The 17,001-nt window shown below is 37.2% G+C and overlaps 1 protein-coding gene across 1 annotated transcript; it reads left to right on the top strand.

Moving 5' to 3' along the window:
• Window positions 1–1,570: 1,570 nt before the first annotated feature.
• Window positions 1,571–16,326, top strand: LOC102221802 (integrin beta-3). Its single transcript, XM_014475199.2, has 15 exons — window positions 1,571–1,735; window positions 3,817–3,902; window positions 4,833–5,034; window positions 5,110–5,362; window positions 6,242–6,404; window positions 6,491–6,652; window positions 6,735–6,830; window positions 6,912–7,001; window positions 7,416–7,550; window positions 7,642–8,071; window positions 13,255–13,477; window positions 13,798–13,922; window positions 14,132–14,248; window positions 14,972–15,138; window positions 15,313–16,326. The coding sequence occupies exons 1-15, from the start codon at window positions 1,678–1,680 to the stop codon at window positions 15,376–15,378; spliced, it is 2,373 nt and encodes a 790-aa protein (XP_014330685.1). The 5' UTR covers window positions 1,571–1,677; the 3' UTR covers window positions 15,379–16,326.
• Window positions 16,327–17,001: the final 675 nt, after the last annotated feature.

Here is a 17,001-nt window from a genome sequence, read left to right as displayed (position 1 = left end):
CTACCACCGCAGATCTTGAATAATATACAAACACATAACTTTTTAAAGTTTTTAAACATTACAACCATGAACTTATATCTATTTCATTGAAATTCTAAATGACAGACCAGCACAAAGAAGTTGTATATTGTTTTTGCTTTCTTTTTTTTCTTCTAAATAAAAATCTAAAACTTGTGCCGTGCAAATGAACTTTATTTTCTCTTTTAGATTACTTCTTCACATTATTATAGAAGTATCAGAGAAAGGGGGAAAATAACCACATAACTAATTATCAAGGGTGCAATGGCTGATAACACATATCTTACGTTGTCATAATCTATTGAATTTTACGTTCAGTTTGCTTATGTTGCTTATTATTTTTGTTCCATCTTGTGTTTCATTAATTTCTTTGTTCTTGATCATTTGTGTTACTTTTCACAGTACCTCTGTTCCCTGGCCTTTTACACTTGATCTCTATTTGCATATTTACCCTTCTGTGTTGCATCCAGTAATCAACTTCCTTCTGGAGATACTCTCCAGTTTCAGTCACACAATGTTGTAGTCCATTTTATAGTCCATTCTGTTCCTTAAAGTATCATTTTCAATCACCTCCTCTGGTCTTTGTCTCTGCATTTGAGTCATCTACAACAATCATGACAAATATCCATAAGTGCAAAAAAGGAACATTTTTAAAGTTTTACCCCATCCTCCAGTGTCTCTGGGTTTCTTTCAGAGAAACTTCCAGGAAATCTTCCAGGAAAAGTGAGTTCTTTAGGCTTTCTGGGAGTCTTTTAGTGTTTTTCTTTTAAATTTGGGTGCTTAACAGTTTCATATTATCAAAAGAAATTTACTTCAGGCAAAGATAACCAAAGTAAATACAAAATATAGTTTTTCAACTTTTTAACTCGTTTTTCCTCAACAATTGTCACATGCTGTAAGCGTTTCTGTCCAGTAGAGGGCAGAGCAGACACACAGCAGACATACGGAAGCTCATGTAAAATGAATGAAAGTCAGTTTTACACATACTAAACCAACACCATCAAGTTGAGTTAAGACCATTTTATGAGTTTTGGTCAATTCTCAATTGAATTTCTAAGTAGAATAATGGCTATAATCAGGGTGTGATCACTTTCCAATAATATCAACCTGTAATAGTTTTAAAGGACAACTTTTGCAATAAGGGAGGAGGCACTTTTACATGGAAATAGCTTCTCTATATTTTCTAAGAAGAGTGATTCACGTTTATCTCCTAGTCCCAGACATGTTGCATTCTGTTTCTGTTGCTATTGGCTACATTATCATGAAAATACTGATGTTTATCAAAATACTGATGTTTATCGCGTATAATTGTCAAAATAACAATAATATATATTTACAATTCTTAAACCTCTTTTGAACCTCCTACTGAAAAGAATTTAAAACTACTTTCACCCCTGACCTCGGCAGCCTTTGAGTTTATTTTACAAGTAAAGAGAAAAGAGATGATCGAAGTTTTCATACAAATGCCTATAAATAAAACCATGTACGTCTAGAATTATTATTTCATAACAAGTTGCCAAATAAGTGTGCTGTTTTGCGTCTGAGCATGTCATAAAGGCTGCGGTTCCCCTCCATTCTGATGGGGGGAAGATCTTCAGACGCAACTCTTACAAAAGTTGAGAAGAGAACCAGGAACAGCGGATCTGAACGCTCTCAGCCATGGGTTCCTTATTACCCTATTTAGTCTATCTGTTTCTCTTTGCGTCAAACGTTTGCGGTAAGATATTTGACTTTTTACTGCATATTATTTCTTTGACACCTTTTCAAGTTCTCACCTGCTGAGACGACTTGGCGCTTCCCCGAATTTCAAATTATTATAATTTGTAAGTGTTTAAATTAAAGGAACCCGGTTGCTGGCGGGTACAATTATAAAACGTTGTTTTCTTAATGAATATTAAAGGGGGTTGGAGGTTGAGAGAGTTTTGGATGACTTAAACAGGGCGACAATGTTCGATGCTCCTAAACTCTTCACTCTTCCTTATAAGGGAGTAAAAACAGCCGGGATGCTCTTCCCAGGGCGAGGTGATCTGCGATTATTAGAGCCACAACAAAATAAAACTTCACTTACTTAGCGGATATTATAAAGAACGCTTTTGGTTTTATTTCGAGTCGGTGGTATTAAAACGGGGAAACAAAGTTACATCAAACTTTGTGGGTCGTCAGAATTGATTTTAAATTATTAGCCTCTGTAACTCTCCATGACTTTGTGAACAGCTGTATTTATTCATTTATTTACTGCGACTCCACTCAACATGGAAGCTGATTTAATGTCACATATTGGCAAAAAAGTATCTGGTCACTCCTCCAAATAATTAATTTGAATGTTTCAGATGATCTTCTTTATCACAGATTTTAAAAAAAAACTCCAGCTCCTATGATTTATGCTTTTACACATTCCAGCCTAGGACTCTGACAGGACGCCACCTGTGTCATGTCACAACTCTAGTTACTCTACTAAATGTTCAACCGCTAACTTGTGGTATTATAATTGCTTTTTGCCTGTCCTGTCCAGCTGTGTGTGTGTGTATATACATATATAGACAGAGAAACAGAAAAAAGCAAGTGAGTGAGTGAGAGAGGTGGGGCAAAAAGTGTGAAGTAAGAGAGATTAGAAAAGATGAGAGAAAAATGCTAAAGAGAAAATAAGACCACATCCTAGAAGTCTGCTTCTACATCTGCAGAAAGAGAGAAGTGGTATTATAAATAACTGCGAGCTGGGTCAGAGGAGACTGAGGTGCATAATAAGCAGATATCATCAATGTTCTACAAACTTGATACTTAGAGTCACCCAAACTTCATGTGGCGTTTAGACTACTTAAGGATTAGAGAGGTTTGTGAAATGGGCTTTTGTGTAATTCAAAGCATGAGATGGATTGGGGTTAAGCATGCCACCATTAGACATTAGAGACGTGTCTGCTGGAGTACAAATTATGCCTGTCTGTCTAACCATCTTATGATAAATTAGTGTTTAGCAATTGCCAGCTTTTAGACACATTTTGGACAAGTACATTTATTCAACTTTGTGCGAAAAAATTTGGGGACGGTATGACTGGCCTGCACAGAGTCCTTACCTCCTTTAGAGCAGAAATTGTGAGTCAGTCTTTCTTTTCCAAACTCAGTGACTGACCTCACAAATGCACATCTAAAGAAATAGTCAAGATTTCTCATAGATACACATCTAATCATTGTAAGAAATTCCCAGATGATTTGAAGTGGTTATGGTTCTGAATGTTGGCCAAACTCAAATTAAACCACTTTAGTAAGGATTAAAAATGGGATCTTCATATTTGTGAAGACAGAAGAGCAAATACTTTTGGCTATATGCTTACTGAAATGCTAAACTGAAATATTATCATCATAAACAAAAATAGACCAAATACTAAGGACACTGTCAGATGAGTCTGATCTTTTAAAAAAGCTGATTGAAAACTTCTGCTTTCTCATTCATTTTTATCAGAAGGTTTCTAAATATTCTTGAAGTGCAGTCGCTTCTATCACTTGGTACGACTTCACCTCTTCTATCACAGTTCCCCTGATCCCTCTGTAGAATAGCTGTAACCAAGTATTTGATAGAGTCTCAGGTATTCATATGACTTCCAAATTTTTTTCGCAAACCAACCCAGTAGGTGTCCCTAAAATTTAAAAACAAAAGGCTGATGTTGAAGATTCAAAGAGCAGTTTGTGTTTTTTTCCCCCATATACTCACACATTTAATAAATTGAGTAGATAAGAGGAGAAAACAAACCTTTTCAGATCTTTATGACTTTATGAAATGTTTCTTTGCTTTCACTTTCACAGGTTCCAACATATGCACATCTCGTGGAGTCACCACTTGTCGAGAATGTCTTGTTGTTCATCCTAGCTGTGCATGGTGCTCTGATGAGGTAAACATGTACACATTACCTTGCAAAAATGCTAATACTCTGCTGTTTTGTATGATGGATAAAAACTAAGTTTTGCAAAGCCATAGAGCAGATGGAAAAACACGTGTTGTTTTTTTCTGAATTTCTTTTTAATCAAAAAAATCTGAAAAGTGTGGAGAGCTTTTGTGTTTAGTCCCCTTGTCAAAATAGATGTAGAGGACAGAGGAAAGAGTTGAGGCGGATACTCTAATCAAATAATAGAAAGCAAGAAGTTTCTTGTAAATATGCAAAACGCTACAATGGTAGAAAACATGTGGCCTTAATCCACCATGTACAGAGTGAAACATGATAGTTTTAGCATCATGATGTGGAAATGCATTACTTGAGTGTTGATAGGATGATGGATAGAGGCTGTAGGTGTGGCCAGATTATAGTTTAATTACTTATTGCCTGATTGATTAGCTGAACACGGGAAAAACTATAAATGAAATTATTAAATAGGTGGAATTAAAAGTTAGATCCATGATATGGAAATCTTCCCATCTGGTCCAGCTCCTCATGTGAGTCTCAGTATAACTTCCCATCTGTCTCAGTCACTGCTCACACAAAGGATCAGCTCTTGGTCCATGATATCAGCACTCAGGTGTCTGTAGTAATTCACACACACACAACGTTAATGTGGATCCTGCGTGCCTTATAAGCTTTGAGTTAAAGTCAGGGCCAAACAGTAAGAAATACAAGAAAAAGAGAACGTTCAGGATCACTGATTAATTCCTGGTTACGAGGCTTTTGGAAACATCTTTCAGGTTACAGTAACCAAAAAGAATATTAAAAAATCAGAAATAGATACCCCTCAGTTGAGTCAGAATAAAAGTCATACTTTCCAGTTTCATTTCATCTTGTTTTATTTTTGACTCTCAACACCAAGTATTGGATGCATCTGCTTTTCAGGTGTTTGGGAAAGGAAGATCCACTTTATCTCGCTGTGACCTCAAAGAAAACCTAGTTAAAGAAGGGTGCAGCGCTGCAGCTATAGAGTTTCCCACCAGCAAGTTGGAAATTCAGCAGAACAACCCTCTCAGTGACAGGGCTTCGTCTACAGCTGATGTAACTCAAATCAGACCTCAGAAACTCCAGCTGACATTAAGGATAGGTATGTTTGTCTTAAAAGCCACATAGAAATGATAAAACATTTGCTAAACTTACCCTACTTTCTTTTTTCACCCAGGTGACACCAAGCGTTTCACAGTGAGTGTGAAACAGGTGGAGGATTACCCTGTGGACCTCTACTACTTGATGGATCTCTCATATTCAATGAAAGATGATCTTTTAAAGTTGCAAACCCTGGGCAACAAGCTTGCTGAAACAATGGGCAAAACAACTAGTAAACTGCACATGGGATTTGGAGCATTTGTGGACAAGACCACTTACCCTTACCTCATTACCTACCCTAAGGGGGCAATTCAAAATCCTTGTGTTGGGTAAGTGGTATCATTGAGTGTTTGTGGTTTGCATAGGAGATGAGTTACAATCATTACGTTTTCTCTCTATAAGTGTGGGCAATGGAAGAGGATTAGGGCGTCTCTATAAGTGTGGGCAATGGAAGAGGATTAGGGCCACCAAAAATAAATAAATGAAATTAAATTAAGTTGACATGAATCTCTGAATTCTAACCTTAAACTCAGAATCAACGTTGAATTTAAATTGCTTATGCACCACCAGGAAAAACTGGTCTCAAAACTCAAACTTACCAAGCAAATTTGGAACAGGTTCTCGATGTGTATAAAGTGCAGGGTTACAAAACAAACAAGAAAAAGTTATGTGATTACCTAATTAAACAATGTTTGTTTAGTTTGGATTTACACAAATTTAAATTCTGAGATTAGTCAGAATCCTTTTTTTTTTCTTATCTCATTGGTCCTAATCCTCTTCCATGCTGTCCACACTGCAAAAAAACAAAATCTTAACAAGTATTTTTGGTTTGGTTTCTCGTGCAAATATCTTAATACACTTGAAACTAGATAAATCTAAATAAAAAGTAACTTTTCAGCAAGACTTGTTTTAAGTAAATAATTCTCAAATTAACTTATTACATGGGGGGAAAAAGTCTTGTTATAAGTGAAATAATCTGCCAATGAAAGTAGTACTTTTTCATCAATATTAAGGAATTATTTACTTAAAACAAGTCTCTACAACTTGCTAAAAAGTTACTTGTGAGTTAGTTTTGTCTTATTTCAAGTGTACTAAGATATTAGAACTAGAAACTAGACCAGAAATACTTGGTAAGATTTGGGTTTTTGTAGTGGTTTGAAAACTTAAATTTGAACTTTCTAACTTCTGTTCTGTGTCTCTATGAACAGAATTAACGACCAATGCCAGGCTCAGTTTGGTTTCAAGAATGTGTTGTCGCTGACAGAGAAGGTGTCTCGCTTCACTGAGGAGGTGCAGAAACAGAAGGTGTCCAGAAATAGGGATAGTCCGGAGGGCGGATTTGATGCTATCATTCAAGCAATGGTGTGCAAGGTAAGATTAAAAAAATTACTCTTCAGACACTGTTGTTCAGACTTCAAAATTGTGATTAATTCAGCTTCATGTCCGATATTTTTTAGGACAAGATCGGATGGCGTCCAGATGCCTCACATCTTCTGGTGTTGACCACTGACGCCAAAACTCACCTGGCCCTGGATGGACGCATAGCTGGCATCGTTCAGCCCAATGACGGAGAGTGTCACCTCGACGATAACAATAATTTCAACAAATCCACTGTGCTGGTATTTAAGAATAACTAAGATGATAAACAAAAGTTGAACAATGAATTATATTATGAACTGTTGTAACCCCTGTGTTTTTCAGGACTATCCTTCATTGGGCCTAATAACAGATAAGATGTCTGAAAACAACATCAATTTAATTTTTGCTGTGACCAGTTATGTCGTACCACTTTACCAGGTGAAAAATACAAGTACAAATATTTTAATATTACAAGAAATAAAAAAATATATATTTATAATCAATATGTTATTGTTTTAGGAATACAGTCAGCTGATTCCAGGCACAACTGTGGGAACGCTATCTGATGACTCTGGGAATGTCATTCAGCTGATTAAAGAGGCCTATGAGGTACAAATATATTTTCATGGCAGAGGTTGTGCTACAAGTGCAATAAACACATTGCTGTAAAAACAAGAAATTCCCACCTTTCTTCTCTTTGATGTTTTTGTCACACTTCAGCGTTTCAGATCTAAAAAACGCAAAATGCAAATGTGGCCCCACATGACGAGCAAATTGCAACCATTAATAACCCAGTCATTAACTGTATATAATAGCATTTTCTGGAAAACTGAGTAGCAACACCCAGGTCTGATTACGGCCTGTCCTGTGAAATCAAGAACTCAGTTAAATATTCTGACAGCATGAAGCTCTCTGAAAGATGCCTAAAAGCAGTACTTCATGCCAAAATCTAATGAAATTTATTTGAGATACACTTTACATAGACAATAATGATAAACTAACAGGAAATCCTCATATGTGCAGAAAATTCGCTCTAAAATGGAGCTGGAGCTCTTGGGAGTCCCAGAGGAGTTGAATCTCTCATTTAATGCTTCTTGCCTCAATGGAGAGGTGATTCGTGGACTCAGGTCCTGCTCTGGTTTGAAGATCGGGGACACAGTATGTATTATTTACAATTTTTAGACCATATACAGTACGTTGCATCAGTTTACCTGCATTTGTTTTTAATTAAATAAATTTTTCTCCCTAGGTGTCTTTCACTGTGGATGCTCAGCTCCGTAGCTGCCCCAAAGAGAAGAGCCGCACTTTTACCATCAAACCTCTGGGCTTCAAAGATTCGCTGGAGGTGACAGTAAACTTTGCTTGTGGCTGTGACTGTGAGGCCAAGGCAGTACCCAACAGTCCAGTGTGCAGCAATGGCAACGGGACCTATGAGTGTGGAGTTTGCCAGTGTCACCCGGGCCGACTGGGTTCGCTCTGCGAGTGCTCGCAGGAGGACTATCGTCCGTCCGACGATGCCAACTGCCTCCCAAGTTCTAACAGCTTGATATGCAGTGGAAGAGGAGACTGCTTATGTGGACAGTGCTCCTGTCACTCAACTGGGTTTGGTCAGGTCTGGGGAAAGTACTGTGAATGTGACGATTTCAACTGTTTGCACTTCAAAGGAGCTCTTTGCTCTGGTGAGTATGTGCAAGTTTTCCTTTAAGTGTTTTAGTAAAGTGGAGGAGTTGTCCTTGAAGTTTTTAGCAATTTACGAGGTTGACTTTTAAACAGCTGACAGTCTTTTGACAGATAATAGTGAATCTAATTTACTCTTAGCTGATTAGTGTTGACTCATGGCTCACCCTTACACTGGAATAAGTTAAAGAAATCAACCATACATGAATGGTCTTTTCAAGGTCCTAGCAAGGTCATGATAAAGTTTAAAGATTTCCTGGGCTATTACCACATCCTGGAATGGTCCTAAAGAATCCAACCAGGGCCTGGTCCAGGGAGATAGGATATGTTGTAGGATTGTCAATGGGCTGCAAAACATCATGCATGCACAAACCCATATCAAAGGACATTTAACATTCCCCAATAATTGGGATACCTTGAGAAAGGGAGAACATGAAAATGCTTTGCAGCAATAAACTGAATCTCATTATGGGTTGTTCTTGAGTAGCGTTTACATGTTTCCTTGTGTATCTGGTCCACAAACATGACTTTCTTTTTTTTTGGTCTATATTGAGTTTAGAGATACGTGTGGTTGTGCATGGTTGTCTATCCTGTGGGTTTCTGTATGGACTGGTGATCTGTCCATACTGTAAGAACAAATGGTTGTACACCATGAACGGATGGACGCATTCTTGTCTTGCTTAGTCTATAACAAAGTCAAAAGACACTACAGTCACAGCAGGTTCCACTCAAATTACCATTCATATTTTAATGAGGGCAGAGCCACCTGTAAAAAACTCACTCAGTCACTGGGAGAAACAACTCAAACAGAAAACAGAAATAGCTTAGAATTTAAATGTGATAATTGAGGTGAAAAATGACTGAAAATAATAAGCTTATTTTTTACCAACTGACCCTAAGTTCTTTAAAGCATTACAATATTTACACACTTATAGCTTGTTCTGATTAAATATTTCTACTTTTATCTCAGTAAAATTATGGAAAAACATTTATGGAAAAAAACTCACTGATTTATTTACTCATATCTGAGCTGAGATTCATTTTTTATTTTTTATTTTCGTAATCTGTAACCCTGTTGCAAAAGCATTTCAACACACTCCCCCTAACCTCACTCATATTTGAATGGTATGGTAGAAAATAACATGGTGACTTGTTGTATCTTAACCAATAATTTAGATGATGTTTAACAGAGTGTTATTATACTGTTAAGACTTTTTTTGTGTGTGTCATTTGGGAGTTTTGTGAATCAGGAAAGATCTAGCTGCTCTTCCTTTCCTTTTCCCCCTCCTTAGATTTTCACTTCTTCTCTCTGCTCTGTAAACACATCTGGATGAGTTTACATCATTTTTCTTGTTACCTAGCTGGAAAAATCAAAGGGTTCACATTTTAAATGTATATGAAGTCGTTCTTTGTTTACAAATACCTGTAAATAATTACATACCTGCAGTAATTGAGTACATGACCATAAACAGCACAACTCTCTGTCAGAAATCCAAAGTGTTTATGTGAGACTTCAAGTGTTTTGTTTTGGGAAGTCAGTTGCTGGTGCCAGGATATGACTGTGTTCTTGCTAAAGAGCTTCGTGTTGTGCTTTAACGTCCCATGACAAGTCTGCACAGCTCAGTGCTCAGCTGAAGACATAAAAGTTGCATTTACCTTCAGGTATGTGATAATAGTTTGGGGTGTGTATGGGTTGAGCATTAGCAAATCAGGAATTTCCTCTTTGACTTCTCACAACAGCATCGTTTTGCTGATATTTTTTAATGTTGAAAGCATAAATTGTTAAGCATAGAGTAGCTATTTGATTTATAAAAGGAGTTTAAAATTAATAAATAGCATTTAGTTGAGCCTGCAACCAAACAATACCCAAACCAATTTCGCACATACGTAACATCAGCTAATTTTAATTAGAAATAAGCTAATGATGCTATGATAACCACTGGTTTACATTTTTGTAAGCCAACTGGGGCTTTTTATTTTCCAGATCTCATTCAAAAACATTACTTATAAAAACGTATATAATTATATAAAATTATATAATCACCATCATTTCATTAAATAGTTTGACTGATTTCCTAATGTCTCAATTGCTTGTTGCAATTCCTATTACTCATGAAATACAAACTAAATTCATGTGATTGTGGCTAAAATGGATATTTTTAGTCATAGGAGCCACCCCAATAATTTCCCAAAAATAAATTTAATAATAATAATTTTTAGTGGTCACCATCTAGACACCCCGTAAAAAAAAGTTTGGATTTCTTAAATGAATGCCTGCACATTTGACTGCATCAATTCCCTTCAGTTATTTCTAATTGAAATATGTGGTTGTTTGATAGGTACTATTGTAACAAGAGCTCTTTAAAGTAGCATTTCTTGTTTCTGGTGAGCTGAGATGCTTCCTCAAACATGAGGTCATCTTTTAAAGAGCCTCCACTAGTGAGTGGTCTTTGCTGACTTTTAGTGCAGCTCATTTACGCTCACAAAGCTGTAACCAGAGGAAAACTATCCACTGTGCTTTGGAACAATGATTTTATTTATTTAGTGTTATTATAATGTTTCCTTGGTAGAACTGGTCTCCTTCGTTACCAATTCAATTTTTGGCTCAGGGCAAAAAGAAAACATCATTGATATTTTTTGTGGCAGTGTATTTTTTCCATTGCTGAGGGCAGTGGGACAGAACAGGAGAAAACACGCATTGCTCCGGGGCCCATAAATATTAGGAAAGAGAGCAGGAAAGTTTGCATTCCGCTGCTGGCAGCTCCTCTCCTCCCTTTCTGCAGAGTGAAGCTCTGTTTTAGTGCCCTGTCTGCTTTCCTGTTCTTGTCTTTTTTTTTCTTCTTTTTTTTTACTGTGACAACCCTCTTCCTTAAATTTCTTCAAAATCCCAGCATGATGTAAAACCTTTAAACTAAGTGTAGCTCTGTTTTGTGCAAAAACATGCATTAACTTTTTCAGGTGACAGCTCTGGTACTATCTGTGTTGCATTTTAATCTCTTAATTGTTACGTGGAAACAGCACGCCAGATTAGGTGGTGGCTTTATTTAGCTATGTGAAATTGTTAACCACAGTCACCACAGGTAACCATGACAATAAAAAAAACACTGAAGAAGAAGCTACAGAAAATAAGGTGTAGGCACTGTTGTTTTGTTAAGTTTACAGCAGAGGATGGTTACTCTTTGAGCTGTTGAATCAGAGACCCTTGGACTATGTGTAACATTCCAGGATCAGTGACTTCCCGCATTGTGATCCAGCTGGACTGTGACTCACACATTATCCAGAAAGAAATCCTGTTTGGCTTTCTTACAGTCTACAGATCTCTGCAATTGTTTCTGAGGTTGCCTAACGTCCTGATGCAGTGTCTGCCATTGTCCAAAAAGAAAAGCTGACTACGAGAGTCTGTCAGCAAATAATTGCCGCGCCGTAACAACACTTTGTGCTTCCTATGCTTTTGCGCTCTGAGGGTGCATTTTATATGACCACCTGCCCAACAATGAGCTTAGAATAAGTAATAACAACAAAAAACCCACGCAACGAATTTTATGAACATGTCTTTTTCCAAGTGGACACAATTAGCCAGCAACTTCTTAAACTCATTAAGGAAAGAAAACTCATTAAAATGCTGATTTTTCTTTGTTTTTGGAAGAACTAATTAATTACAACCAGTATCTTTGTTGCCTTTCATGGCTGAAATAACAGTTAGGTTCTCTTTGTTACTAATTGGTGATTATCGTATTACAGATTCAACTAAAACATTGTTCGTTGGTCTTCATATTTGCTCATGCAACATGTTTTCAAAGACACACAGGAAAGAAGCTCATTAACACAAAAACAATAAAACTACACTCTCAGACGTCTGAGAAAACCGCAGTGACTAACTCCTAATTTCTTGATGGCTCAGCCCTCTTTAGAGCCACAAATGTGTATTAAGAAATATAACAATACATAATCCAGCACATTTAAATACAGGGTACTTAAGAGAGTCAGTGATTAACTTTACAATTATGCAATTTGTATTTCGTAGGTTTGTTTGTCTAGCCTCACCCATGAGATTAAAACTTAAAATGGGCTGAATATAGTGTAGTGTAGAAAAGCCTATGGGACTTACTGCTACTAATGGGTGAAAATGCAAACAGATCAGAGTCAGGAAGTGGATAACCACATCGTGCTATTTTTACCATTCCATTTAAAACACGATGAGTGACAGCTCCTGCAGTGCTACACATAAGAGTCTGCACAACTTGTGAAGATAAATGAAATGCTTTATTATAAAAGATTGTTTGTCTGTATTACAACTACACATGCTAAAATGCTTCCATTTTCTAAAAGTGAGTTTTGAAGAATTTTCCCTCACTGAGTGACTCACTGAATGCAGAGGCAAGATATGGATCTTCTCCACCCATTTGGCTATTCCTGTGCAGCAGCCATTTCCCGATGATGAACACACGTTTACTGTAATTTAATGTCTTGTTCTGTTCTTTCTCCCAATTTCAAGTGGATACTGGCATTTGTGTCAAAATGTATTTATGAATCAGAGAAAAGAAAGCCATATTTTTTTAATTATAAGATCCCAGACGCGCATACACATAAAATAAGAATGCAATAGTTAACTTTATTTTATAGCTATTGCAAGAGTCAAAATGTGTAGCAACAGATATTTTTTTCATATATATTTTCCCTACCAAATAAATATACTTCTAGAGCTGTGCCACCCTCCATGGCAACAACTGACATCAAATGTTTTTGCTAGCTGGAAATGAGTCTTTACGTTGCTGAGAAGGAATTCTGATCAACTCAACTTTGCCAAGTTGTTTTAATACAGAACGATTGTAGGGTTCCTTATCATTAATGGTATATTTAAGGTTTATAACAGGAGCCAAACCGTCCCTGCTATTCCACTACTGCTACAAGTTATGCTACTTTTATATAAACAAAATATTTAAAGAATTTTTACACACATTCACCAGGGGTACAAGTAAAAGTGGAGAACTCTGTATCTACCTTTAAATAGAGTTTCCAAGAAAAAGCAAGATGTCTTCACTGTTCACACAAAAGTAGAATAAACTCGCAGATGAACCAGAAATAAAATGACATCAAAACATATAGTTATTTTGTCAAATTAGCTAAAATAATTTCAGCTCATCAAGCTGAATTGAGCTGATGCGTCTGTTTCTGTTTCCCTCAGATCATGGGAAGTGTAACTGTGGGTTCTGCCAGTGCGACGCTGGCTGGAAAGGAGACAACTGTAACTGCACCACCCGCACGGACACCTGCGTGTCCAGCTCAGGGCTGCTGTGCAGCGGCCGGGGTAACTGCGAGTGCGGGGTTTGTCAGTGCACTCAACCCGGTGCCTTCGGAGACACGTGTGACAGGTGCCCCACCTGCCCTGACGCCTGCACAATAAAGACGTAAGTACATGCCACATTGTTTTTGCTATAACATCTCTAAATCTATGAGTTATATTTGTGGCCGTTGTGTTGTCTTGTTTTTTGTGGGGTTTTCATTTGCAGCATCATTGCTCTTTGGACTTCACCTTGCATGAAACTGTTAGGTGTCGAGAACATATTGCACGACATACACAACACACAACATGTTGCACAACAACATTTTAATAGCTCTGTGATAGTTTGAATTTCCTTTGTAAAACTACCACATGCTGCAGCTAAAGCATTGAAGTTTAAACTGGCCTTATTGTATAAAGCTGACGGTGTTCCATTGTTGCTTGCAGGCAGTGTGTTGAGTGTCAGCACTTCAAAAGAGGACAGTACATCAATGACAGCAGCTGCAACAGAATCTGCAAAAATGAAATTCAAATTGTGGACCAGTTGAGTAAGAAAATGAATGGGAATGGGGGTGAGTGCTGAGAACTCTCTCTGGTCCCATTTTTTACGTGACCCTGGGCTGTTGTGGTCATGTTGTGTTGTTGCATTCCTTCACTTTGCATGAATTTCACCTGATTACGGTTGAACTATCTTGCTGACCTATACAAATCGCTGTTTTTAATGAAAAACATTGTCTCACGTTATTCTTAAATGGTTCTGTTCTTTTTTTTCTCCTGGTAGAATTCCAACAAGGCATTGCAGTGAACTGCTCCTACAAAGACGAGAACTGCATTGTGCACTTCCAGTATTATGAAGACAAAACTGGCACATCTATCTTGTATGTGGTGAAAGAGCCAGGTACTGTGAAATATTTTAGTGTTTATTAGGAATTTAAACTGTCAGAGAAACAAAATTATTTCCGTATTTTTTGGACTATAAGCTGCTACTTTTTTCCCACGCTTTGAACCATGCGGCTTATAGCCCGGTGCGGCTTTTCTGTGGATTTTTCTTCAACCGCCAGGGGGCCCTTTAGCAGGAAGTGAATCATTGGAAGTCAAAAGTGGAAATCAAAGAAGAAATTGCTCATTTTTATTTAGAACAAGCACATGCTAGCAGCAGGTACGACAGGAAAATGTTTTCAAACTCATATGATGCAGCTTTTAACTTGAAGGCTATCGATCTGGCAGCACAGGAGGGAAATAGAGCCGCTGCACGAAAGCTCGGCGTGAACGAGTCCATGGTTCAGCGTTGGAGACAGAGTGCTGCATCCTTAATAAATCCAGCAGATTTATTAGGAAAACTGCTTACTGTACTGTACGTTTCCAGTTTTTTTTTTTCTTTCGAAAAATTTGGAGGTGCAGCTTATAGTATGGTGCGCTCTATAGTCCGGAAAATACGGTATTTAGGTAAATCAGGACAGAAGATTTTGTTCCTGTTTATCTCTGGCAAGGAACAGTGTGTGCATATAGGAATGTGTTATTATATAAAGAACACTTCTCAGAGTTAGTTACACAGCTAGACGGTGCAGCGCCACAATAATGAGAGAATACAAATGGGAATCTGAAAGTATCTGTTTCTCAGAGTGTCCCGAGGGTCCTGACATCCTAGTGGTGCTCTTGGCGGTGGCTGGAGCCATTCTGCTCTTGGGTCTTGTTGGTTTGCTCATCTGGAAGCTGCTGGTTACCATCCATGATCGCAAAGAGTATTCCAAGTTTGAGGAGGAGAAAGCCAAAGCCAAATGGGATACGGTAAGTATCAAAGATACCAAACCATGTAGAACCTCCCAACCAGGGGTGGATCTACTGGAGTGGCAGTTGCCACTCCAACTGAGAGCCTTGCCACCCCATAGATATTTTTCTAGATCTGCCCCTCCTGTGACAAACACACTTTTGAATCAAGTTGATTTTTTTTTCATGTTCCAGGCTAACAATCCTTTGTACAAAGGAGCCACTTCCACTTTTACCAATGTAGCGTACAAAGGAAACTAGCATCTGGATCCAGCGAGGAAATAATTCAGGGAATGGTGACGTTGATGGAATGGGAGGAAGATCTTTTACACTGTCATTAGACCGGCTACTCATGTATTGCTGTCAACAGTTCAATGTGATGATTCTACACAATGTAAAACATTACAAATTATTAATATGAGTCACAATCTGTTCGCTCTTAGGCTTTTTGGTTTTTAAGAGGGTGAGTTTTATGCATATTTTCTATGGACTACGTTAAACTCAAGCTTTCAGGTTACACTTAAGTGAACTGCTGTTTAAATTTTCCAATATGTGTGTTTATTTTTAGGAAGGTGTTTTCATCTCTACAGTAGTTGTTGGGAGTTTGTTGTGCTTTGTGTGAAAATTGTTGTTGGGCAAATTGAATGTAAAACTGCTGTACTTAATTATTAAACCTTGTTTCTGTTGCATTTATGAATTAGGCTTACAATGATGCCTGGGGTGTGGATTGTATTATAAATATAAACCAGTAGTGGTGTATCATTCATGCATGAGCAGTTTTTTGCTTTTTATGTTTTGCGTTTGCACAAATGCGTTGCTCAGCGCATTATAAATTCATATTGTATTTAGTATTTGGGCATTTTACATTTTTTAAAGTTTATATTTAAAGAGCTTTTGGGTAATTTAAATGGGAAATAATGCTACAAATCTGATGCATTTTGATTTTATGTCTGTCTTTTGCACAATTGAAACTGCTTTCTCACTGATGCTTTCTCACTGTTTGACAAGTTTTTTTCTTACATTTGGGGAACTTATAGCGTTTGTGACTTGTAAGATGTTCTTTCTAAAATGTCAGGGAGATTTTTTAAAGATCAAACACTAGATGATCTTTAAGACTCATACTTGTCATCCACAGCGTCTTAGAATAGAAATAGTCAGATTCTCTTTGTTTACTTAGTACCAATAAATGTTTTTGGGGAATTCTGAAAATTGATTCTTTATTCATTCACTTTGCTCCTGTTGTCTAACATGTGCCTATTTTCAACAACATTCTCTCAACATGCTGCATGACTTTTGTCATTTTGTAATGCTTCCTGTTTTCTTGAATACAGATCTATAGTCAGCCTCTGCGTTCACATGCATGGACTCTCTTGATAAATCGGATACAGACTGATTAAACTTCCCCTCCATTAAAAACTCACATTATTGTCAACATCATGTTTGACATGAAGGAAGTGCAGCCACAACAAAAATGGGAAGTGTTTTTTATAATCAAGCTGTTCTAATAATTGGTTGTTTGATGAATACCTATTGCGTATTTTAATCCTTTTTGTAAACAAAACTTAAATCTATAAAACTCTCTCAAACACAATATTGAAAGTTATTTATTTGAACTAGACCCTAATAGTGTTGACGTTTAAGAAGATTATGTACATTTTTAGTCATTGCAAAATAACTTATGCTACCAATAACTAATGTTTAGAATAATGTCACAGAAATTAATCCAAAATTGTTCACCAGGTTTTAATAGCAAAAATATCTCCTGAGGAAAACAAGATAATTTTCCTGGAATTACGACAGACTTGCCAACACAAACCGATACTTTGGAAACGAAGAGAGAAAATTATCTTTAATAACTGGCACTGGAAATATTCTCAGTATGTG

Source organism: Xiphophorus maculatus, chromosome 16, assembly GCF_002775205.1.
Source record: "Xiphophorus maculatus strain JP 163 A chromosome 16, X_maculatus-5.0-male, whole genome shotgun sequence".
NCBI classification, from domain to species: domain Eukaryota; kingdom Metazoa; phylum Chordata; class Actinopteri; order Cyprinodontiformes; family Poeciliidae; genus Xiphophorus; species Xiphophorus maculatus.
Note: the sequence above shows the minus strand (reverse complement) of the source record. Positions and strands in the feature narration are given on the sequence as shown.